The 25,252-nt window shown below is 42.6% G+C and overlaps 1 protein-coding gene across 4 annotated transcripts in view; it reads right to left on the bottom strand.

Annotated features, from left to right (window-relative positions):
- Positions 1-2,061: 2,061 nt before the first annotated feature.
- DSG2 (desmoglein 2) overlaps positions 2,062-25,252 on the bottom strand; it is a 164,369-nt gene continuing 141,178 nt past the window's right edge. For all 4 annotated transcript variants that reach the window (XM_040354108.1, XM_040354107.1, XM_040354110.1 and 1 more), the window contains 5 exons: positions 21,606-21,833; positions 20,272-20,502; positions 19,643-19,770; positions 17,079-17,435; positions 2,062-3,340 (listed from right to left, as the gene is read on the bottom strand). In XM_040354108.1, coding sequence (XP_040210042.1) covers positions 2,318-3,340; positions 17,079-17,435; positions 19,643-19,770; positions 20,272-20,502; positions 21,606-21,833 — 1,967 coding nt within the window. In that variant the 3' untranslated portion in view covers positions 2,062-2,317. The remainder of the gene's footprint in view (positions 3,341-17,078; positions 17,436-19,642; positions 19,771-20,271; positions 20,503-21,605; positions 21,834-25,252) is intronic.

Here is a 25,252-nt window from a genome sequence, read left to right as displayed (position 1 = left end):
AGACATTGGAGTTAATATAAGGAACATTCAATGGCTAGTTGTCTTGCAATACAATAGCATGCTTATATTCCGGAAGACTTTAAACAATCAGTGCTGAAACTATGTGAACTGCCTTAAAAGCCCTACTCAAACCAGAGATCTGTTTTAGATCACATGAAGGTATTAACCCTCTACTGGTAAAGGACAAAAGGAATTGTTAAGGCCTCAGTATACATGCATTAACAAAAATGTCAAAGACTTCTGAGTTAAGTCCAAATGAACTTGTTTATTGAAGGGGGTACATTCATCTTAAGTTACCATATTTAGTATTTGCCTAGACTGACAGATGTCAGGGTCAGTTCACCAAGATGTGCGAGGACTTGCAATACAACTTTTAATGAATTGTAAACACCATTGCACAAACATCTGTAACTAATGCTTATAAAAAAAAAAAATACATGCTTTATGCTTGGCTGAACTGGCCCTGATATCCATTTCCACAAATTCCATACACTATATTAAACGCTTGAAATAATATGAACTACTAGGTGCTCCTCAATACCCACCCCAGAGTACATCTACTGAGTCACTATCAAGAGATGGCAGCCTAGTACCAAAGCAAGGTCCACCTAGACTATACCAACCTTACCAATCAGCTCCTTTGAAGGAAGAGCTACTCCACTGTATATCCATCAGAACCAAGCCTCCCTTCTATTGGCCTGGCACACTATACACTTTCAGAAAGCAGTTGAATGTGTGTGGTGCTTGCTGTAAACGTGGGCAGGGCTTACAAAACAGTAACCTTGAGACCATGAGTTCATTATATATGGTCTAAAACAACCAAATCTAGCCTAGTTTTAGATGAAGAGGAAACAGGAATCATCCAATAGGGGCACAGCACTATAAACCCAACATGTGAGCTGTTCTCCATTCTGCTAAAAATTATTTTTATTGTTGCTAGTTTCCCCTCACCTCTGTTTATAAAACCTGTTAAATAGGAAGAACATGAGGGGAGATCTTCACAAGACCAGACAGCTAAAATACTCATACTTTTTTTTAACCCTTCCCCACTTTATCCAAAGATTAAAACCACAAAACACACATTTTGTCTGGAGTTGAATTTTAAGATTGAGGAAGGCCTTATAAAGCAAGTATGCTGACACTCATCACTCAATATTTACACCTGAATGTAAAAGCAAAGGGAAATCAATATATGGTGGTAGTGGCTTTAATACTGCCCAAAAATATTTTTAACAATTGTAAATTTGAATAACAGTTCTTAAAAACGATAAAAATCATTTTGGACCAATTATTTTTTGGGTTCTAAGGGCCAGATTCACAGAGCAGATACGACGGCGTATCTCCTGATACGACGGCGTATCTCCTGATACGACGGCGTATCTCCTGATACGCCGTCGTATCTGCTGTTCTATCTATGCGACTGATTCATAGAATCAGTTACGCATAGATAGCCATAAGATCCGACAGGTGTAATTGTTTTACACTGTCAGGTTTTAAGATGCAATACCGCGGCCGCCGCTGGGGGGAGTTCGCGTCGTAAACCAGCGTCGGGTATGCAAATTAGGAGTTACGGCGATCCACGCCGTTTTTTCGCGTTAGCTACGTCGCCGCTAGTCTAGTTTCCTTGTGCAAAGTTAGTCGTTCTTTTTGGTGCCTTAACTTTACGCAGCACACGTATGTGCTGTATAATGTATGGCCGTCGTTCCCGCGTCGAAATTAAAAAATTCACGTAGTTTGCGTAAGACGTCCGGGAATCCGAAAATACGCTACGCACGTCGCCGTTCGAACAAATGGCGTCACGTCGCGCAAAGCACGGCGGTTAATTCAAAAGGGAGCATGCGCAGTAGGTAATTTAAATGGCACACGCCCCTTTGAATTACGCGGGCTTACGCCGGAGTCGTTTTCATCGCAAGTGCTTTGTGAATCAGGCACTTGCGATGAAAACTTGCGGCGGTGTAACGTATCTACTATACGTTACGCCGCCGCGATTCTACGTGAATCTGGCCCTAATAACTTAGGCACCAGTTAAGTTTGCATTTTAGAAATAGAAAAGGTTAGAGATTGTATTTACATTCTATTTCCACCATGACAAATGATTTAGCATATCAAGTTTACAAATAGTCTTCTCAGTGGCTCAGCAGGACTTATGATATGGATTCTTAAGATTATTTTTTTCCTTTTTTTAATGTAAAATAGATTTTAACAAATTCCTGAATTTTAGTGCAACTCTGTGCTTTTGTATAACATCTCAGTGGCTTTGTATAAAACACTCTAACATCAAAATATTCCGCAAAATCCAGTGTTCTAGAAGACTGGCTTAGGAACGAGTATATTGTACCTTACTGTATTTTGTCACTCTGCTTGTCGAATTCTCTACAGCGCTGCCTGAAGATGGAGTTTCTTCCACCCCAAATCCCCCTTTTGTATACACAGATCGTCCTTGATTTAAACTATCTGAGATAGAGATGCTCTTATTTACCATACTAGGGCCAGCTGCAAACTCTGCAGGAATGACCACATTACCATTAATCCCAGATATTGGGGTAAAATGTCTCTCTGTCACCATCACATTTTTCCCCATAGACACATCAGGAATACTAACAGCAGCTTTGATATTGGTGTTGGGTGCAAGAACTCGTTCTGTGACCAGCAGATACTGGGACTCAGGGACTTCTGCTACACCCACCAGGCCAGACAACTCTTTTTCAGACTTGATTACTCGTCCAGTCAACATAACATTTTCTGCATCAGTAACCTCCAGTACATTATGCAAGCTGGCGGCAGGCCGAATTACTCGTTCTGTCACCATAACATTCTGTCTATGAACAGGCTCAAAAAATACCCTAGGAGCAGTGGTGTACGTTTTCTCTGTGACCAGAACATTACCACGCATTATGGGCTCCTGCACATATCTAGAACTAACAAGAGATTCTTCAGACACCACATTCTCCCTTACTATTGGTTGAGCCTCTTGAACATGAGATTTCGATGACATATAAGAGCTTTGCATTTCGTAACCATGTTGTTCCACCTCTTCTTTATGAGCTAGATCAATATCTGCTGCTACTTCTGACAATACAGCCCCTTGTCGAACTTCCTCATAGGCTGTATACTTGGATATTTCTGCATCGCTGTCTACATTTACACCTAGGCAAATATCTGCTAAAACTTTGAACTTCAGTCCCAGATCATCCAGATAACCGTCATCTTCAAAATCACTTTCAATTAAACTACAACAGCCAACAGACCCAGAAATTGATCCAGCTCCTTCTTGTGAATACATAAGTAAACAGTCTTTGGCTGCCTGGGCCATGTCTTCATCAGCACACATCATACCTCTCTACAAAATAAAAAATATATATATTAAAATCAAAAATGTTAAAAACTGACAGGTATCGTTATGAAATAAAGTCAACAAACCTATATCCATCTATATAAACACACACACACACACACACACACACACACACACACACACACAATAGATCACCCAACACAAAAAAAAAAAAAAAAGAAGAAGAAGAAGAAGAAGGAAAAAACTGAGGCATCAGTTTCTGCTTAAAATAAATGTTTGTAAGCACAGTTATGTTTAAATGCCCTCTTCATGTAAATTCACAAAAAGGTAAGGTAAAAGACTTAAGTGCCAGAAAAATGCCATTGGTTTGATCAACTAATCCTCTCCTTGCCATTGATCTGTATCTGCCCCTACCACTACAATTATTGTAAGTTTTAGAAATTCTCACTTCTGGATTCTCCTCTCATTTTTATCATGGGTTAAAGCACGGGACTGACCTGTTAACGTCTGGTTCGCAAAGCATTTTATACAAGTAGAAAGATGGTTGGGGGAAAAAAAAAAAAGAAGAAGAACCCTGCCCAAGTCTAAACATTTTACTTAATTTGAGAATTTGGGCCAGAGAAAGCAAAACAAAACAAACACCTGAATAACAGGAAGCCCACTTGGCCTTTACAAGTATGTTCTATTTAAAAGCACATCTAAACCCCCCCCCCCCCCAAAAAAAAGTATATGGCAGCTTATCAGACGTTACATGTAATAACTGCATTAGTTCAAATTTTTCAGGCTAAAACATTTTTTGTCAAGTAAAGAAAACACCTGCTGATCTGGACCAATAGTGTCCCATCACTTCCCATAAATTAAAATGACACCCATAAATTAAAATGACAGCAAATATAATCTTATGTTACTTTTGTCAAACTGGGTGTAAAGGCTGAAGGTTTTTTTCTACCTTCATGCATTCAATGCGTGGACATAAAACAAAAATAAAAAATATCTGTGTGCTGCTCCCTCTCCCCATATTCACCTGTGTCCCTTCTTGATCCAGCGATGTGCATGGGAGCCTCAGCTGCCCGGGTTTCTCTCCTCATTGGCTACCACTGCTGTCAATCACAGCCAGTAAATCAATGAGGATCAAGCTGTAGCTCTATGTGCCTTATAGATGCATAGAGCGGTGCCAAATTTGTTTTTGAATGGGGAAATTTATTTTTAGAGACTTACCAGGTCTTTTAGTACCCATAGGCATGGTGAGACGGAGGAGAATCGAGTGTCAATCCAGAGGCTTTGGTACACAACAGAAGAGAGCTTTAACAAGATTGGCATACATACAGAGTCAAGCTGTAACATCAGGTGTATAGATTTTTTTTAAGTTAGCCGTCATTGTTTAACCAAACGCATCGCATGAGCAGTATACTGAGGTGGCGGCAAAGTGACAGCTGAAAGTTCGTTGGAGGTGGGGATGGTAGTTCATTTAGAAAACGGACAGATCCATGGTGGAAAACTTCTGGTGACCCACAGAGTGCAGCTCGAACCAGAGGGATGGGTGGAGGTACAAGGAAGCAGACAAAATGGTCAGATAATATTATTTCAACAAAGCGATCCCCGGCAGTTCATCCCTGGACACTATAGCCTATGCAAGCCAAGCACAGTGACTGGTTGAATGGATGCATGCGCAGCTGCGATCACTTTTTTTTTTTATTATATTTTATAAAATACAAAAATCATTAAAACCAGACAACATTTCTCACACCCATGAGGGTGTGTATACCATATTAACATATTTCTATACCCTTAAACTCCCACCCCCCCATCCCATGTCCCCCCTACCCACCCCTTACCCCTACTTATTCTTCCTCACTACGTACTCTTGATTTCTCTGTATTTCTTTGATAATTTAAACACTTTCCAATCTTCCTATATCTTAGAAAATCCTTCTCTCATGTCTTCATAACTATGTCTAAGGTATTCCATATTTCGAGTCTCTTTCTATCTTATCAAACCACTCCCCTATCTTTGGGATATATAGCCAGTTCTGCGGTATCAAACTTTTTGCAGCATTCATCATGTGTATTATCATTTAGCTCTTCCGGTATGTCAATGTTAGTAATCTACCTTAATATTTCCTTCCAATAAGTTCTCATTTTGGGACATCACCTTCATATATGGGCCATGGTTCCCGTTTATTTACACCGCCGCCAGCACTCTGTTGTCTAGCCTATTTGGTACTTCCCCAGAATATCTGGGGTTCTATACCACCTAGTTATACATTTGTGATTCATTTCTATTGTCCTAATTATTGATAATCAATGTACTAGTTTCAGGATTTTACCTATTTCTTGATTCCTTCCTTGTTCCCCCAGTTCCTTCTCACGTTTTTTTATAAATGTCGGAACTTCCAACTCTTGTGTTTCCATGAGGATTTTATATATCTTGAATATATTCCCTCGAGTTTTTTCAGTAGTACATAAACGCTTCATTGGAGTTAAATCATCTCCTTCTTTCAACGGATGAGGGAGCGCAGCTATGAAATGCTTGAGTTGGAAGAACCTCCATTCATTTATATCCATCAAATCCGAAGTTGTGCATTTTATTTTTTAATCCAATTCCCTCCTATTGAGTTTCCCCCCCCCGATGCAAAATAGTTTTTTCCCTTTAGTGCCATCAGCGGTGAATTATATTTCCATTTATTATTATTATTATTCTTATGCACCTTGTCCCATATTTTCAATACAGTCTATGTCAATGTATGTGTTTTTTTTCTCCCAATGTCCTATACTCTTGTGGTGTCCATATTTCCCTTCCTAATTGCGTGTTTGCCATTAAGTGTTCTATATTTACCCATCTTTTTTCATTTCTAAATTTCGTCCATTTCACCACCCATGTTAACACTGCCTCAAAATATTTTTGGAAGCCGGGGACACTCAGTTTCCCTTGACTTTTTGTTTTCTTCAGTTTTACCAGTGCTATTCTAGGTTTATTATTGTGCCATATTAATTTTGTAATTAGTGTTTTTAATACTCTAAAATACATTGAAGGTATGTGTATGGGGAGCATCTGAAACTTGTACATGATCTTCGGGAGTATAATCATTTTTAGGGCATTGATCCGGACTATCCATGATAAAGGGCGTGCTGCTATTCTCTTTATCTTCATTTTAATTTCCTTGAGTAACAGGATGTAATTTGCTTGATATTTTCTTTGGCAAGTTAATTTAATCCCCAGATATTTTATTTCCGTCCTTCTCCAAGAAAATGGGAACTCCCATTGTAAACACTGTTCCTCACTTACTTTTATGTTTATATTTAATATCTCTGATTAATCCTAAAGCCCCCAATGTCCACATCTACCCGCACTGTCGCCAGAAGTGGTTCTAGCGCAAGCACGAAAAGTAGCGGAGACAGGGGGCAGCCCTGTCTTGTCCCGTTTTTCATACCAAAGGGGGGGTGATAATGTTCCGTTGACTTTTATCATAGCTGTGGGTCCTTTATATAATGTTTGTATCCACTGCATCATCCTGGGGCCTATTCCCATACTCTCTAATGTGTTCATCATGAATCTCCAGTCTACCCTGTCGAACGCCTTTTCGGCATCTATCGACAGGAGTAGACCGGGGACCCTACCTTTCCTCATTTTTTGGAGAAGGAGGAGTGTTCTTACTCCATTGTCCCGCCCTTCTCTACTTGGAACGAATCCGACCAATTCCATCATTAACTCTTTAATTCTTATTGCTAGTATTTTTGGAAATAGTTTTGGGTCTGCATTTAGCAATGATATTGGTTTATAATAAGAGCATTTGGTACTATCTTTGCCTTCTTTTGCTATAGTTGTTATTGATGCTATTAGAGCTTCCCGGATCATCTCATATCTAGTACCCAGTCCATTCATGTATTTACATAATTTCAGGGTCAGAATATCTTTAAACCTTTTCAAGTATAATGTCGTAAATCCGTCTGGCCCTGTACTTTATCCTGGTGCTGATTCTTTTAATGCTCGGTTAATTTCCCCTTCTGTTATGGGCTTTTCAAGGGATATTGCTCTTCTGCTATCTGGGGAATCCTAGCTTTTTTTAAATAATCTATAATTTTTTCTTTTTGCCCCGCTTCCCCTTTACCTTTCTGACTTACTGAGTATAGTTGTTCATAGAACTCTCGGAAAACCATCGCTATATCCTTTGTATTATGGATCATTTCCCCCTTTTTATTTTTTCTATATAGTTCAAAGTGGATGTAAACCACAATTTTTTTTTTTTGAGGTCACAATGTAGAGTATAATATTTCCTATCATCTGTGCCCAGTCTTGCCCCACAGTTAATCCAGCTCTGAGCAATCCTTTTAATTATTCAGTGAAATAAAACAGACTTACAGAGAAAAACCTTAGTCCGTTCCGCCCCCTTGCTGTGAGTGACAGGTTATTTACATATCTCATGCACTAGCCTGGAGACAGGCATTTTTTAATTCCCACTCCTTTTCTGAAGTCATGTGGTTACTTTTCTGGATTTTGACTGGATGTTAGTGATCATGGCAGAATTTAGTGTAAGGAATACATAGGAAAAAAATGCATGTTGACAAGGGGAGTGAAGAGGAGGGCGGGGAGTCTACTGACATCACAACTCCACTCACAGAGCTCCAGACAACAGATCCACCCACAGAATCTGCAGTTTTTCAGTTCTTTTAACACAGAGGAGAAACATTTGACAGGTAAGGATACATGCAGGAGGCATGTATATCCTTATAGATCAACTCTATGGCAGTAGTTTAGAAAGGTACTATTCTTATTTCCCCATTGATATCTTTCCTAAGCAATTTTATTGTAGGTTTTCCTTATTTCCCGTTCTAATAGTTCCTTCAGTTTGTCCCTTTTTATTACCAATTCTAATCTCAATGTCTTTGTTCTAACAAATATATTTCTTCTATTACTTTTTCCCTCTTTTTTTATTCTCTCCCTCTTTTTCCTGGCTCCAAGTGAGATCAGGATCCCACTTTTGTAGGCTTTGTGGGCCTCCCACAGGGTATCATCCCCAATCTCACTGGTTCCATTTAGACTAAAATATTGTTCTAGTTCTTTTTTGATCACCTCCTCCCCTTGTTTGCCTAAAAGCTCCTCATTCAGCCGCCAGGAGTATGCTTGTGTCTGGGTTCCATGTATTTTTATTTCCATAGTCATTGGCGCATGATCCGATAATGTAGTTATATCAATATTTGTAGCAATAACATAGTCCAACATCCTATGTTCAATCAGACAATAGTCTATCCTTGTGTACAGGGGAGTAGAGAGTAAAGTCTTGTATCCTTGGGTGTTGTGTTCTCCATATATCCACCAACTGGTGGCTGTAAAGTTTTTGTTTTATTACCCTCAAGTGAGCTTTCCTTGTCCCCTGTACACATGACGTACTATCTTGATTTGGGTCCAGACAGAAATTCAGGTCCCCTGCAATGAACACTTCTCCCATTTTAAACTCCGAAATTTTTTCCAGGACTCCCCCCAAATATACAGTTGGATCCATATTAGGGCAAGATATGTTTGCTAATGTGCATTCCATTCTCATCTGCCCCCCCCCCCCCTCCTAGAAAAAGGTATCTTCCCTCAGGGTCAGTCAATCTGTCTTCCAAGATAAACCGCATCCCTCTGCCCATTCCTATTGCGACCCCCTTTGCCTTATTTGTCATTGAGTCACCATAATACCAAGTTGGAAGCCGATGGGAATACAACCTCACATTTGTCTCATGGAACAGGAGAGTCTCTTGTAAAAAGACTACCCCTGCCCCATAATGTTCAATCTCTTTTAAAATGTTATGCCTTTTAGTAGGTGTATTCAACTCTGACATTATAGGTCAAAAATTTAACAGTGGTCATGGTATACCAATTTTACATCCCATTTGCGCTGAGATGGGTTGTTCACATATAAATAAAATGTGTTTGATTGTGTATGTTTTTTGTGGCATTAACATGTAATCTACTCCTCCATCCCGCTTCTAAATCCTCTGGATGTTTTAATCTAATGAATCTTTCTTCTTTCTGGACAACTAAAGCGGCTGGAAACCCCCAAATATAATTAATGTTTGCCGTTCTCATTTGCACCAGGCCTAAGGAGTCTTCTTTCCAGTGTCTCTGCTGACAGATCTGTGAAGATTTGGAGATCTGCTCCTCTATGTTTTAATGGTGGTCGATCTCTCAGTCTCTTCCATATCTCCTCCTTATCCTCATATATCTGAAATCGTACTATAATATCACGCAGAGTTTCCTATGGAACTCGGTCAATTTTAAAGTTCTTGTTCCTCCCCTCTATCCAGGAGGGGGTTGAATATTTCCTTCATTATCTTCTTCAGATCCTCTCCTCTTTCTTCGGTAGCGCCCTTATCAGTAGGTTCTGGCGTTTGCTTTGATTTTCCCGATTTTCAAGTCTATAGAATATTTCTCTCTGGCTAGTTTGTAGCGTTTTAACTTGTATTTTTAGCTTTTGGATTTCCAAACCTTTGTCGTTCTTCTCTTCTGTTTCCTCTACCCTTTTCAGCAGTTGTCCCAGATCTGCTCTCATTGTTGCAATTTCCATCTTAAATGAATTTTCTAGTCTCTTTTCCAATCTTTCAAACATTTCCAATTTAGTTGCCAGTTGAGACTGTATACTCTGCTCTCCATTCACTGTTTGGCTGTCCATCTTGGTGTCTGCCTTTGTTTTTTCTTGTAGGTCTCCCTTCTTTTTCTCATATTTTGTTGTCAGTTGTTTTTCTGGGGTAGGCGTTTTAGGACTGCTCTCTTTGGTTAAATATTTTTGAATTGTACTGGTGTTCAAGCTTTCTCTTGGTGTTTTAGTTTTGGTTCCTTTAGTAGCTTGTATGGATCTTCCTGTCATTCCAACGTACTCATACAGAGAGGGGAATGACTAAAAAAAATAAAAAAAATGGGGTACAAAACAGCAAGTCCCCCACTAACAAAATGAAAAAAAAAAAAAAATAGAAACAGGGAGAGAGATAAATAAAAGGTCTTCACAGTCCACCGTGTTTACCCAAGTCGGGTTTCCTCCACTCCCAGTCTCTACACCGCTCTAATTCCAGAAAAGAGGATACTGAGAGTACTAGTATCAGGCTATATTCCTATAAATTGTTCTGGGTATTAAAGTGCAATCATATACTTCCTCTCATTTGTCCAAATTAATGAGTTCAAAATATGGAGGGTTATCTTTACATATACTGTTTATCACAGTTCTTTAGTCTGGTCTTTTTTAGAGCTTTTTTATAAGCATTTCATAGACATTCCTAATGAAAAGACCACCTCCAAATAATTAACCAAGTTAAACAAAGTTCACATACCGATTTTCTTCCTATATGCCCTGAATAGGTGCATATGCAGTCTTTTTGCCTTTAATCCCCCTGTCCAGTCAGTTAACAATATATAAATTTTCTTCTGTATGAAAACCTCAGTAGGACAGCTTTTAATTTAGTGCATCTGCCATTTTACCATTTGCTCACCCCTCTTTTTAGGTCTTTCCTGTTAAAAGGGTCCCTCTAATGCAGATGAGAGGGTACTTAGGTAAACTTTCTCATCCGCATCCAATCTGTACTCATTTCAAACTGTCCCGTATCCTGCCGGGGGTTAATGTTGGAAAAGGACTAGAGAAGGCTGATGCATAGGCAGCATATTAACTACATTCAGTCCTTATCATTGCACATTGCATCTGATTTGATTTGTTGTATTTGCTCACCTCACCCCCTATACTTCTCCTTCCGAGATCCAATGGGGGGGGGGGGATCCTCCAGGCGCCGAGCCCCGAGCTCCGTGTTCACGACTGCCGTTCCTCTGCCAGCATATCGCCCTCTCCACGGGGACAGTGGCAACCGCGTCCCTGGCTATACTGGGGGAACAATCTTTCCTTTAAGGAGAGCACGGCCTCTCACGCCACCGCTCTCCGATCAATCCACGCCAGAGCCTCTGTCGGCCGCTCGTCCAGCGCCACGGTCAGGCTCCTCCCCCAATTCTAACAGCGCTACGTGTGTGCATCTCTCCGGAGTTCTGAAATGTGCGCTCCCTCTTTTAATTACAACGTTATCTTTTTAATAATTGTTTGAAAGGTATATACTTAGCTTGCTTTTTAATATCATGGTGTGTTTTTCCCATTATTAAAAGTTATTGAAACAACCGTAGTGTCCTGCAGTAGTGGCATTCTTGGAGGGTTTTTCCCTTCCCCTTTTGGTGATCAGGCGTATAAAGCACAAGGGCGAGAAATCTTCTGCAGCCTCTTCTAAAAATCGCCTTTGAGCTCTCTCAATTCCCCCTAATGTTTGCAGCCTCTAAAGGCGGCATTTCACTTTCTGACACTGGTACATACAGTGGGGGGTGGAGAAGGAGCCCGACACTTAAGTCCCGGACAATGATGGCTGTATTGGGGAGATTTGTGGTCCGGGAAAGGGTAACATAATTGAATAAAAGTCTACCCTATACATGCCTGAGATAGAGCTATAATTGGATGCAGAGACCGATGTATAAGTAAGGTCCTACTCCAGTGCAAGGGCAGCATTGCCACTTTAAATAGTTTGAGTGAATATTTGTCTGAGGTTTTTCTGAGTCTCCATTGAGGGAATTCCACTGTGGGGTACTCACCGAGTAGGTTGCGGAAATATGACAAGCACATCCATAAAGGAACAGGACCCAGAAATCAATCATCCGGTAGCAAATTCCCTGAGGCAAAAGAGTGGGGAGAAGTGCCTGGGCTCTAGGCAGAAGATGCGGTAAACTGTGCGACCAGCGGCAACCGACTCGTGACAGAACTGGGCATGCGCAGTTCTGAAATTCGGCGAGAACATACGATCCTCCTAAGCCGAGCCTTTCTGCTACCTCTGCTAAGCCCAGTCCACCCGCCGCGCAACCAATGATGTGTCAGGCAGGGTCTGAGCGGGTGGATTTGAGGAGCCTCGTGGTGGAGTGGACAGAGCAGACGATGGCATGTGTGGGAGTCGGTCGCTGCGCGGACTTGGACCGGACTGGAGCAACGGACCACTGCCTGAGCCTGGTGGTGAGTGCACTCACAGTCTCAGAGAAAGACTGAGACAGGCAGCCCACAGGGGGTGATATGTCTGATGGTGGCAGGGGGTAATATGTCTGATGGTGGCAGGGGGTGATGATGGTTGTAGTGGGTGATGTCCGATGGTGGCAGGGGGTGATGGTGGTTGTAATGGGTGATGGTGTCAGGAAGTGATGGTGGTTGTAGTGGGTGATGGTGTCAGGAAGTGATGGTGGCAGGGCGTCTTTAGAATTGGGAACATTAATTCTGGTGATCCTAGTAGCTACCAGGGATTTCCACTCACTTTCTGTGGTGGTTATGGAACAGAAGTGAAGTGGAAATCTTTCCAGTTGGACATGGGTGACAAACTGATGGACCAAATAATCTGCCCTTATTATATCGAAAATAACAGAAATATGTATTTTTTTTTACCTTAAATCACATTGCTATTTGCCTAGTGTACTTCTTCGTAGCCTATTTGCGCTTAAAGATGTAGTTTTGTAAACTGCCAGTAAAAACTTGGCTGTGCCAGTAAATTTTTGGTGTCCTGACAGTAAATTTCAATTGGCAGGTTGGCAACACTGGTGCCCAAGCATAATTCAGTGCCTGAAGCAACATTACAGTCTGTCCCCATGTGGGGTCTGGGTACAGCTCTCAAGGTTTTACCAAGGTTGCACTGATCTGTGTGAATTTCTTCTATTGTTTTAGAAAACAGTGAAGCAATGATTGAAGAATCCGAACATAAATAAAACTTAAAAATAATAACCTAGTTAAGCCAAGGAGTGATTTCTCTGTCAAGGAGAAGTAGCCCATCACCTTAGAACACTGAATAGGGTAGGGTTATAAGGGAATGCTAGAACAAAGATTGTCTCTCGACAGCCGCACTCTGAACAAATTGTAGCCTTTTATTAAAAGAAGGACAGCACTACAAGTCACAGCAAAATAAAATAAAACCTGACTGCTGACGCATTTCGCACTGAAACTAGTGCTATGACTAAGCACTAGTTTCAGTGCGAAACGCGTCAGAAGTCAGGTTTTATTTTATTTTGCTGTGACTTTTTGTAGTGCTGTCCTTTTAATAAAAGGCTACAATTTGTTCAGAGTGCGGCTGTCGAGAGACAATCTTTGTTCCTGCTTTGCTAAGTGCATTGCCTGCACCTGAGTTGTCTGCAACGGAGGATATTCATCTGGGTTCCCACCTGGAGCGGCTATTCCCTTTCCCCTATAAGGGAATGCTACATGGGCGCGTCCTCAAAAGTTTTACCAGTGTCAAATTACCTCAATTTTCCTTTTACCAAAAGCATATAATATGGGAGGTCAAACATAATCACTTTTAATTTGTATGCAATCAGGCAGGCCCTTTTACTACATAGTAAAAGGAAATTGTATAATGTATGGCCAGCCTAAGGACTGGTAACCCAAAGTAGGTTAGACATGCTCTACAAACTGCCTAGTCATCCCTCTTATTAAAAGTATATCAGCAACGTAAATAGAGTGATATGATAGATAGATAGACGCATAAATACATACATACATACATACATACATACATACACACACACACACACACACACACACACACACACACACACACACACACACACACACACACACACACACACAGTTGCGCTATAAGCTTACATAACCTGGCAGAATTTATGATTTCTTGGCCATTTTTCAGAGAATATGAATGATGACACAAAAACTTTTCTATCACTCATGGTTAGTGTTTGGCTGAAACCATGTATTATCAATCAACTGTGTTTACTGTTTTTAAATCATAAATCACAACAGAAACTACACTAATGACCCTGATCGAAAGTTTACATATCCTGGTGATTTTGGCCTGATAACATACACACAAGTTGGCACAAATGGGTTTGAATGGCTATTAAAAAGGTAACCATCCTCACCTGTGATCTGTTTGCTTCGATTTAGTGTGTGTGTGTGTGTGTGTGTGTGTGTGTGTGTATAAAAGGTCAATGAGTTTCTGGACTCCAAACAGACCTTTGCATCTTTCTCATCCAGTGCTGCACTGACATTTCTGGATTCTGAGTCATGGGGAAAGCAAAAAATTTTTGGGGATGTGTGAACTACAAAGGCACAGGAAATTTGGTCAAAATTGATGGCAAGATGAATGCAGTATGTTATCAAAAAATATAGGAACATTTGCATTTATAAGCCAGGAAGCTGCGCATTGGACGTACTTGGACATTCCAACATGACAATGATCCAAAACACAAGGCCAAGTCTGGAGTAGCCATCTCAGTCTCCGGACCTCAATATCATTGAGCCACTCTGGGGAGATCTCAAAACGTGCAGTTCATGCAAGACAGATTTTTTTTTTTACAGGAACTGGAGGGCTTTTTGCCAATGAGGAATGGGCACCTTTACCATCTGAGAAGATAAAGAGCCTCATCCACAAATACCACAAAAGACTTCAAGCTGTCATTGATGTTAAAGGGTAGAATACACGGTATTAAGAACTGGGGTATGTAAACTTTTGATCAGGGTCATTTGGGTAGTTTCTGTTGCCATTATGATTTAAAAAGAGTAAACACAGTTAAGCCTCCGTGCAGCGGCGTCAGCACCTTCTGTTAAGCTTGTTAGGCCGCGGCGAAAGACAGGCGCGCGGCACGCAATTACTACCTGGAGGAGAAAAAAAAGCTCTGCCTACCCTCCTCTGCGCCGACTGCGCGGCCCGGGAGCAGGGGGACTCTGTGAGTGACCGTGACTTGTGCCTGATCGGCAGCTCTATGGTGCCTGTGTGGGCGGCGGGATCTTCCTGGGGCTTGTAGTACTCTCTCTCTCTCGTCAGTGTATACAGTGGAGAGGGGAGGGGCCTCTGACCCGGCAGGTATCACTTTCACTCTGCTTGTACACTGTTGCTGATGCCCGGGTCAGAGGCACCTCCCCCTCTGCTGTATACATTCGGAGGAGAACTACTAGCCCCAGGGAGACCCCCCTACCTGTGGACACCATAGAGCTGCCTATCGCCGCCTCCCACCTCCACCTGCCAGGTACAGGGGAACCTCTGCAAGGTGGGAGTCAGCTGTTTGGGGACCCTGATGTAAGAGGGGGGCTTTCTGGGGACACTAATGTAAAGAAGGGGCCCTCTGGGGACACTGATGTAAGAGGGGGCCCTCTGGGGACACTAATGTAAAGAAGGGGCCCTCTGGGGACACTGATGTAAGAGGGGGGCCTCTGGGGACACTGATGTAAGAGGGGGGCCTCTGGGGACACTGATGTAAGAGGGGGGCCTCTGGGGACACTGATGTAAGAGGGGGGCCTCTGGGGACACTAATGTAAAGAAGGGGCCCTCTGGGGACACTGATGTAAGAAGGGGCCCTCTGGGGACACTGATGTAAGAGGGGGGCCTCTGGGGACACTGATGTAAGAGGGGGGCCTCTGGGGACACCGATGTAAGAGGGGGGCCTCTGGGGACACTGATGTAAGAGGGGGGCCTCTGGGGACACTGATGTAAGAGGGGGGCCTCTGGGGACACTGATGTAAGAGGGGGGCCTCTGGGGACACTGATGTAAGAGGGGGGCCTCTGGGGACACTGATGTAAGAGGGGGGCCTCTGGGGACACTGATGTAAGAGGGGGGCCTCTGGGGACACTGATGTAAGAGGGGGGCCTCTGGGGACACTGATGTAAGAGGGGGGCCTCTGGGGACACTGATGTAAGAGGGGGGCCTCTGGGGACACTGATGTAAGAGGGGGGCCTCTGGGGACACTGATGTAAGAGGGGGGCCTCTGGGGACACTGATGTAAGAGGGGGGCCTCTGGGGACAGTAATGTAAGAGGGAAGGCTCTATGGGGACCCTGGTTTAAGGGGGGCTCTCTGGGGACCCTGGTGTAAGGAGGGGCTCTCTGGGGACCCTGGTGTAAGGAGGGGCTCTCTGGGGACCCTGGTGTAAGGAGGGGCTCTCTGGGGACCCTGGTGTAAGGAGGGGCTCTCTGGGGACCCTGGTGTAAGGAGGGGCTCTCTGGGGACCCTGGTGTAAGGAGGGGCTCTCTGGGGACCCTGGTGTAAGGAGGGGCTCTCTGGGGACCCTGGTGTAAGGAGGGGCTCTCTGGGGACCCTGGTGTAAGGAGGGGCTCTCTGGGGACCCTAATGTAGGGGGAGACTCTCTGGGGACCCTAATGTAGGGGGAGACTCTCTGGGGACCCTAATGTAGGGGGAGACTCTCTGGGGACCCTAATGTAGGGGGGAGACTCTCTGGGGACCCTAATGTAGGGGGGAGACTCTCTGGGGACCCTAATGTAGGGGGGAGACTCTCTGGGGACCCTAATGTAGGGGGGAGACTCTCTGGGGACCCTAATGTAGGGGGAGACTCTCTGGGGACCCTAATGTAGGGGGGAGACTCTCTGGGGACCCTAATGTAAGGGGGAGACTCTCTGGGGACCCTAATGTAGGGGGGAGACTCTCTGGGAACCCTAATGTAGGGGGGAGACTCTCTGGGGACCCTAATGTAGGGGGAGACTCTCTGGGGACCCTAATATAGGGGGAGACTCTCTGGGGACCCTAATATAGGGGGAGACTCTATGCATGAAGCCCTCTGATAAAGTCACCGAGATGAGTCTTCCGTGTTTGTGTGTGCGCTTCAGCTTGAACTATTGAGTTCTGTAAACAATTTTAAGTGAGCCTGGAAAAAACTAGCTAAAAGGCAAATGTAAATTACACATTTTCTACAGCCACAAACTAATGCTTACACCTTACACTTAGAAGAGTGCAAAAAATCTCCTTGACAACACAACAACAACTACAGTGTAAAATTAGATACTTACATCAAAGAAATAGCCTCTCATGAATTCTTCATTCAGAACAACCTGGCTTCCACTGGCACCTGCACCACCAAAGGAGACCTGAGCTCCAGCTCCAGCTCCGCTTCCTGAGCCCAGAACACCAATACCTCTCATGCCAGCTCCAGCTGACATTTCTCCCGCAGTTAGCAGAGCCCCAGTTTCTTCATATCGTCCACCCATTCCATACATACTGGAACTGTACATCCCCTTTGCACTGTATTCATATCCGTCCATAGCTTCCATTGCATAACCACTGCCTTTTTGCATTCCAGCACCGGCTGCAGCCCCAGCCCCTGCTCCAGCAGCACCAATGGCTCCAATTGCAAGTGGCATGATGGCCTATAACAACAAGAACAGAAGTAAATTTAATTTAGAGACATCTTTTACAGTGGAACTAAACCCATTGATTTAACAGGTTTCCCCAGTTACATTCAAGACATGCCGCAAATGATAACCGTCACAGTTTCTTGTGCTCTCCACCCAACTGTCAAGCCATCAAATGTCAAACTGATCACTTGTGCAGCATCATAGCAACTGCAGATTAAAACAGACAAAGATGGCAGCTTCCTCAGCTGCTAGCTCATTATGAAATACTTACCTCTGACTTAGTGCTTATTCATGGCTATTCATGAATAAGCACTAAGTCAGTGCGAAACGTCGGTTATCCTCCTGTTTCTGTTGCTGTGATCCGGTATGTTTTTGCTGTTCGTTTAAATAAAGACAACCTGTTTGGTTTGGAGTGCGGCCATCCATCCTTCATTTTACGCCAATGCCTTGCCTTGATACTGAAACATGTCACGGTAGAAACACAAGACGACCATTGAAAATATCCTCTTGATAAAATACCATTGCAAATTTCCTCTTGAAAATATTTATCATTTGGTATCAAATGTTTTTTAAAACACCCAGAACAGTTACGAAGATCATTAGATTGGACTTCACCTGCTGCATACTTGTGTTCTGTGTCTGGAACTCAAAGTATTAACCCCTTAGGGACACACGGTAAAACAAATTTTAATCCCTGAATACAATTTTGCAACTTTGACAAGCGTTAGTAAAACTGTAGAGATCAAATCAAAACTACTGTGTGTATCTAGGTGATCTAGCCTTTTTTCTTTCCCCACACACTTTGTTTACATCTTTCTCTCCTGCAAGGGGAAAAAGTTACAATTCATTTTTTTCTCTATTCAGAGGCAAAAAAACACATGGTTGGGCTGCACAGTTACGGATCACGGTGAATGGCCAATCAGAGGCTATCACAGTGATCAGGTGACAGGGAATTGGAAATCATGGGTCAATTGTTAGTACGAGACCGGTGAGAGCCCGGTCTTTGCTGGGAACATGCTTTCGGCACAAAGACAGGTTGGCATAAAAGTGGCCTCACAGATAAAGACCCACTTCTGCGAGACCGCATACATGCATACTGTTGTCAGAGAGGGTTTAAAGACAAAAGCTGCCAGGCAAGTATCATTTTCAGGAGGAGAGTTATGACAGCGTTCACATTCATCTCTGGACACGTTTCTTCTAAAAGGTTTTTAATTTACGGGGTGCTGTACAAAAAGGTCACAAGATTGACATTTCACAGAGAGGATTCTTTAACCACTTAAGGACTGCCTCCTGCACATATACGTCGGCAGAATGGCACGGCTGGGCACAAGCACGTACAGGTACGTCCTCTTTAAGTGCCCAGCCATGGGTCGCGCCAGCGACCCTGTCCGAAGATCCGTGACCCGATAGCCGCTGGAGTCCCGCGATCGGTCCCCGGAGCGGAAGAAAGGGGAGAGCTGTGTGTAAACACAGCTTCCCCGTTCTTCACTGTGGCGCCGTCATTGATCTTTTTTTTCGTCATTTTCACAGTAAACAATGCATTTTTTGCTGTGAAAAGGACAATGGTCCCAAAAATGTGTCAAAATTGTCCGAAGTGTCCGCCATAATGTCGCAGTCACGAAAAAAATCACTGATCGCCGCCATTAGTTTTATAAAAATGCAATAAAACTATCCCCTATTTTCTAAACGCTATAAATTTTGCGCAAACCAATCGATAAACGCGTATTGCGATTTTTTTTACCAAAAATAGGTAGAATAATACGTATCGGCCTAAACTGAAGAAAAAAAATGTTTTATATATTTTATATATTTTTGGTGGATATTTATTATAGCAAAAAAGTTTAAAAAAATTAAATTTTTTTCAAAATTGTCGCTCTATTTTTGTTTATAGCGCAAAAAATAAAAACCGCACAGGTGATCAAATACCACCAAAAGAAAACTCTATTTGTGGGAAAAAAGGACGCCAATTTTGTTTGGGAGCCATGTCGCACGACCGCGCAATTGTCAGTTAAAGCGACGTAGTGCAGAATCGCAAAAACTGGCCAGGTCCTTTAGCTGCCTAAAGGTCCGGGTCTTAAGTGGTTAATTCAAAACCAGTATAAGCATACTGAATTACATGAGTCAGTACATTACTACTGCAGGGATCATAAAAAGAGACTAAAATTATCTGAAGTTCTCCATTGAACAGCAAAACCGTTATACTCCATTTTAGTACTTACTGTGTCCTCCGGTACAGGTCCTTCTTTGTTGTGTATCAGAATTGTTCCTTCAGGACCATCTTCTGGAACTGTTAAAAATCCTTTCCCGTTCGAGCCACAGGAGCACAAAAGCAATAAAAGTGGCACCACTAATAAAAAAAAAAAAATATGATTCTATATTTATCTGCATTTAATACAAATTCATTAAAAGGATGCTTATGATTCAATCTTGTAATGTTGAATAAAGAAATTAAAACCCCTTTGCTGCCACAGTAGTATGGCATACATTGGCAGCAGGGGAAGGGGTGCGTGCAACTATACACACTCCTGGCTTCTGTGTATAAATCTGACAAGTCGACTGTCAGTTGTCAGATGGTAGCAATTGGGCAGCTGATCCCTAGCACTGTCCTACAGACAGCCAAACAACTAAAGTTTCCAGAAGATGGTCAGCAAGTGTTTTTTCTTTCTTAATACAGGTTTACTGTAAACTATGCCACATACATAGAACATTTGCATCAGAAAGTATTAGATACCATTTTGATTGGTTGATGTACAGTTTGCTACTGCATTATACATTGCAAGATGAAAAGGTCTATAGAGTGCTTTGAAAAGTTATTTCTAAGTCATACACTAGATTGTTTAGTACTCACATAGTAACAGCAAACATGCAAGAATCATGAGTGCAACAGCGCCTCCTCCCAGGCCTACAGACGTGTTCGATAGTCTTTCGGAGCAGGCTGGAATGTCACCCTCACAGGCACACACTGACAGTTTCAGGACCTGCTTTTCTGGACAACTCAGACCTTTATTGTCCGTTATTAGAATATTAACTTGATGTGATCCTATCCAAATATTTTTTGGTATAAGTTGTGCACTGTTATCTAGTATAAAGAAAAAGAAAAAAAAACCAACATGTGTCAAAACAATTTGTACACATTTGTATCAAATAAAGCATTTTCCCCCTGTTTTTTGACCATTTACAGCTTATTTCTGCCAAAACTAGTTTTTCTGTAAGGTACAGTGTCTTCAGCATTTGGTAATCTCAGGCAAACATGGTATGGGGTAATCTTTGTATACCACCTGTTCCTGGTACTCTCCTTGCACTATACAGACACTGTTTATTCTGCTTCTTCAGGCAGTCTTTCTTAATCAAACTTTATCAGTCTTCTTGCAAATTGGCAGTCTCAAGTAAATAGAATTTTGTAATCACCACCAGAATAGGATATGTAGCATTTGCAAGTTAATAAGGTTTTTTATTTAGGGCAGGGCTTGAATGTGCTGCAGGTAGGATAAAATGTTTTTAGGTCATTTCAGGTGTGGAGCTGTAGAAATACAGCTGCCTTGGTATCTGGTCTCTGACCAGAGCTCTCATTCAGTATTGTACACAGAGGTGCCATCTGTGTATAGAAGTCATACTACGAGCAGTTTTAATTTCGTAGACTAAAACATTGTAGTCGACTAACACCACCATATAAGTCGACTAAAATACGACTAAGACTAAAACAATTGAGATGACTGAAATACGACTAAAACTAAAATGCTATTTAAATAAAAAGACTAAGACCAAAACTAAATTGAAGTTTGATGATAAAATTAACACTGATCTGTGGTGCATATTCATACCTCAATACCATAAATAATAACATATTAGATTTTTCACTTCAGCAGTATATAATGAGTTTGGAAATTGTAGAGAAATGCATAAACAATGCATTAGATTTTAGATGAATAAAATGAGCTTTAGTCTACTAAATTGATTTTAGTCGATTGAAATGAAGGACATTTTAGTCGACTAAGACATCCTGGAGATTTAGTCAACTAAAACAATTGCAGAAGACTAAAATAGGACTAAAACTAAAATGCAATTTTAGTCCCAAGACTAAAACTAAATCAAAATTTTCTGTCAACAGTAACACGGACTACGAGGTAGCCTCACGCATAGCATAAAAAAAACAAAAAAAAAACAAAAACAAAAACAACTTACCATCAGTTTTTCCGATTGACCAGTACTTTGCATTTCCAGTTGGTTCATCCAGCACTGTAAATTTTAGGGGAGCACTATTGGGATAGGAATCCTTATCCTCTGCAGTCAGGTTGATGAATGGCGAGTTTTCACAAACAGTTTGTGCTGCATTTACTAAAATTGGACAATTGTCATTGACATCTTCCACGTCAATAGAGATTGTGCCAGTAGCAGTCTTTCCTGGAAGATCTGATTAAAAAATAAAAAAATAAAAAATCAGCAGACTTATTGGAAACATATCCACTAATGCGAACATTTTTCCTTTCTGATAAAATATGACAGAAATAATAATTAACCACTTAAAGCGGGAGTTCACCCGAAAAATGTTTTTTAACATTAGATTGAGGCTCATTTTGGTAAGCAGAATCGGGTGTTTTTTTTTTAATCGAAGCAGTACTTGCCGTTTTAGAGATAGAACTTCTCCGCCGCTTCTGGGTATGGTCTTCGGGACTGGGCGTTCCCATTTGATTGACAGGCTTCCGACAGGCTTCCGACGGTCGCATATTTCGCATCACGAGTAGCCGAAAGAAGCCGAACGTCGGTGCGGCTCTATACGGCGCCTGCGCACCGACGTTCGGCTACTTTCGGAAAATCGTGATGCGCTGTATGCGACCGTCGGAAGCCTGTCAATCAAATAGGAACGCCCAGTCCCGCAGCCCATACCCAGAAGCCGCGGAGAACATCGCTCTCAAAAACGGTAAGTACTGCTTCGATTTAAAAAAAAAAACACCCGATTCTGCTTCCCAAAATGAGCCTAAATCTAATGTTAAAAATTGAGTTTTTGGGTGAACCTCCACTTTAAGCCCCGGACCAATATGCAGCTAAATGCCCAGAGGTGTTTTTACAATTTGGCACTGCGCTGCTTTAACTGGTAATTGCACGGTCATGCAATGTTGTACCGAAACAAAATTTGCGTCCTTTTCTTCCCACAAATAGAGCTTTCTTTTGGTGGTATTTGATCACCTCTGCGGTTTTTATTTTTTGTGCTATAAACAAAAATAGAGCGACAATTTTGAAAAAAATGCTATATTTTTTACTTTTTTCTATAATAAATATCCCCCAAAAATATATATAAAAAAAAAAATTTCCTCAGTTTGGGCCGATACGTATTCTTCTACATATTTTTGTTAAAAAAAAAAAAAATGTATCAGTTGGTTTGCGCAAAATTTATAGCATTTACAAAATAGGGGATAGTTTTATTGCATTTTTATAAATTTTTTTTTTTTACTACTAATGGCGACGATCAGCGATTTTTTTCGTGACTGCGACATTATGGCGGACACAATTTTGACACATTTTTGGGACCATTGTCATTTTCACAGCAAAAAATGCATTTAAATTGCATTGTTTATTGTGAAAATGACAGTTGCAGGGAGTTAACCACAGGGGGGCTCTATGTTTCACCTAGTGTGTGTTTACAACTGTAGGGGGGTGTGGCTGTAGGTCTGACGTCATTGATTGTGTCTCCCTATAAAACGGATGACATGATGGATGCAGTCGCCACAGTGAAGCACGGGGAAGCCGTGTTTACATATGGCTCTCTCCGTTCTTCAGCTCTGGGGAGTGATCGCGAGGGGGTGGCTAGAAACGAATAGGCGCCCCCTCATCGCTCCCACACGATTTCCGACCGCCGTACGTACCGTCTAGGCAGCGACGTGCGGGCACGTCGTTCTGCCTGTCCGTGCCATTCTGCCGACGTATATGTACATGCAGCGGTCGTTAAGCGGTTAGAGTGCATAAAAAAAAAAAAAGACACCTCGCTCCTCTACTGTATCTACGGAAGGAGGCAAGGTTGACAAAATATATGCCAGTAGATCTACTGATGAAGACCAATGAGAGGCCGACACACGTTTAGAAGGGAGGAGTCGTATCTGTGATGTCAGGCGAAGCACCGCGAGTCTAGCTCTGCGGTGAATGATCTGGTGATTTGATACATGCTGTTTTTGTTGTTATTGCTTGTAAGTGTAACTTTTTAGGGGGTCTTTTTTAATAAATTCAAAAGCAGAGACCACTATGATACTTGTGTTTTTTTGTTTCTTGTCCTTAACCCCTGGATATATAAGTGGAATTGATTACTAAAAAGTGAATGGAGGAAGGTGGTGTTTGGAGACAATTTAAACGTTGATTACCCACACAGAGGTGCAGCCTGGAGACTGTAGGAATTACTACCATTGGTAAAGTGGATTGATCGTTGGTGGACACATGGAGTGATCTGTCTATGAGTTTTATACTCATCCTTGAGGTGAGCAGGCATTTTAGCAGGTGGTGGTGTGCACTGAACATTGGATCCATTTAAATAGGACTTTTTCACAGCGATGACAGCTATGGAAACCTACATATGAACTGTTTTTTATAACTTATTTTCTTTTTTCATAAATTTTTTTATGGAATGTATAATTATTTGTTTATACAAGACTTATAGATACGCAGCGCTGCACTATTTTCACAAAATTAATATTGCAGTAGGTGTGGTGTATCACTATAAGGCTTAATTTCCATGGACGTTTTAAAAAACGGGCTGTAAAGCTAGTACAGACGCCAGGAAATAAGCGTTGATTTTACCACGATTTTCCCCGCGTTTTGCATTAAATTCAATGCACGTTTTGCCACGCTAGTTTTCAGCCGTGTTTTTCTGTTTCTATTCAAAATCAATGGTTCCTTATGGAGCCCATTGATTTGAATAGAGGTCGGATCAAGATGATCCGACTTGCGGGGCCGACTGGTGTGCAAAGAATCTTGAAGGGGAACCCCGCGCAAATTAAAAAAAAATTTGCGCGAGGTTCCCCCCCAGGATGATACCAGACCCTTTGGTCTGGTATGGATTTTAAGGGGAACACCTACGCCAAAATAAAACAGCGTGGGGGTTCCCCCAAGATCCATACCAGACCCTTATCCGAGCATGCCACCCGGCCGGTCAGGATTGGGGGTGGGGACGAGCGAGCGCCCCCCCCTCCTGAGCCGTACCAGGCCGCATGCCCTCAACATGGGGGGTGGGTGCTTTGGGGCAGGGGGGGCACTGCGCCCCCCACCCCGAAGCACCTTGTTGGGGACAAGGGTCTCTTCCCATTCACCGGGAGGAAAAGTGTCAATAAAATAAAAACACAACACAGGTTTTTAAAATAATTTATTAGCCAGCTCCGGGGGTCTTCTTCTGCCTTCGGGGGTCTTCTCCGCCCTCCCCGGTTCTTCTCCGGCTCTCCGGTGCCGTCTTCGGGGATGGCCGCTACTATCTTCTTGCAGCTCTTTTACTAGCAGCAGCCAGCCTGCTCTTCCTCATCGCCTTCTTCCGATGTTGCCACGTCGCTCCCTCCCACTGTAATGCCGGGTGTGCGGTGCGCAATGATTTATATAGGCCTCTTATGACGTCACAGTCCCAGCATGCGCCGGGTGGTGACGACATTACCCGGAGCATGCTGGGACTGTGACGTCATAAGAGGCCTATATAAATCATCGCACACCACACACCCGGCATTACAGCGGGAGGGAGCGACGTGGCAACATCGGAAGAAGGCAGAAGGCGACAAGGAAGAGCGGGCTGGCCGCTGCTAGTAAAAGAGCTGCAAGAAGATAGCAGCGGCCAGTCCAAAGATGGCACCGGAGAGCGGGAG

This window comes from Rana temporaria, chromosome 5 (genome assembly GCF_905171775.1).
Source record: "Rana temporaria chromosome 5, aRanTem1.1, whole genome shotgun sequence".
NCBI classification, from domain to species: domain Eukaryota; kingdom Metazoa; phylum Chordata; class Amphibia; order Anura; family Ranidae; genus Rana; species Rana temporaria.
This window is presented reverse-complemented; position numbering and strand designations above follow the sequence as displayed.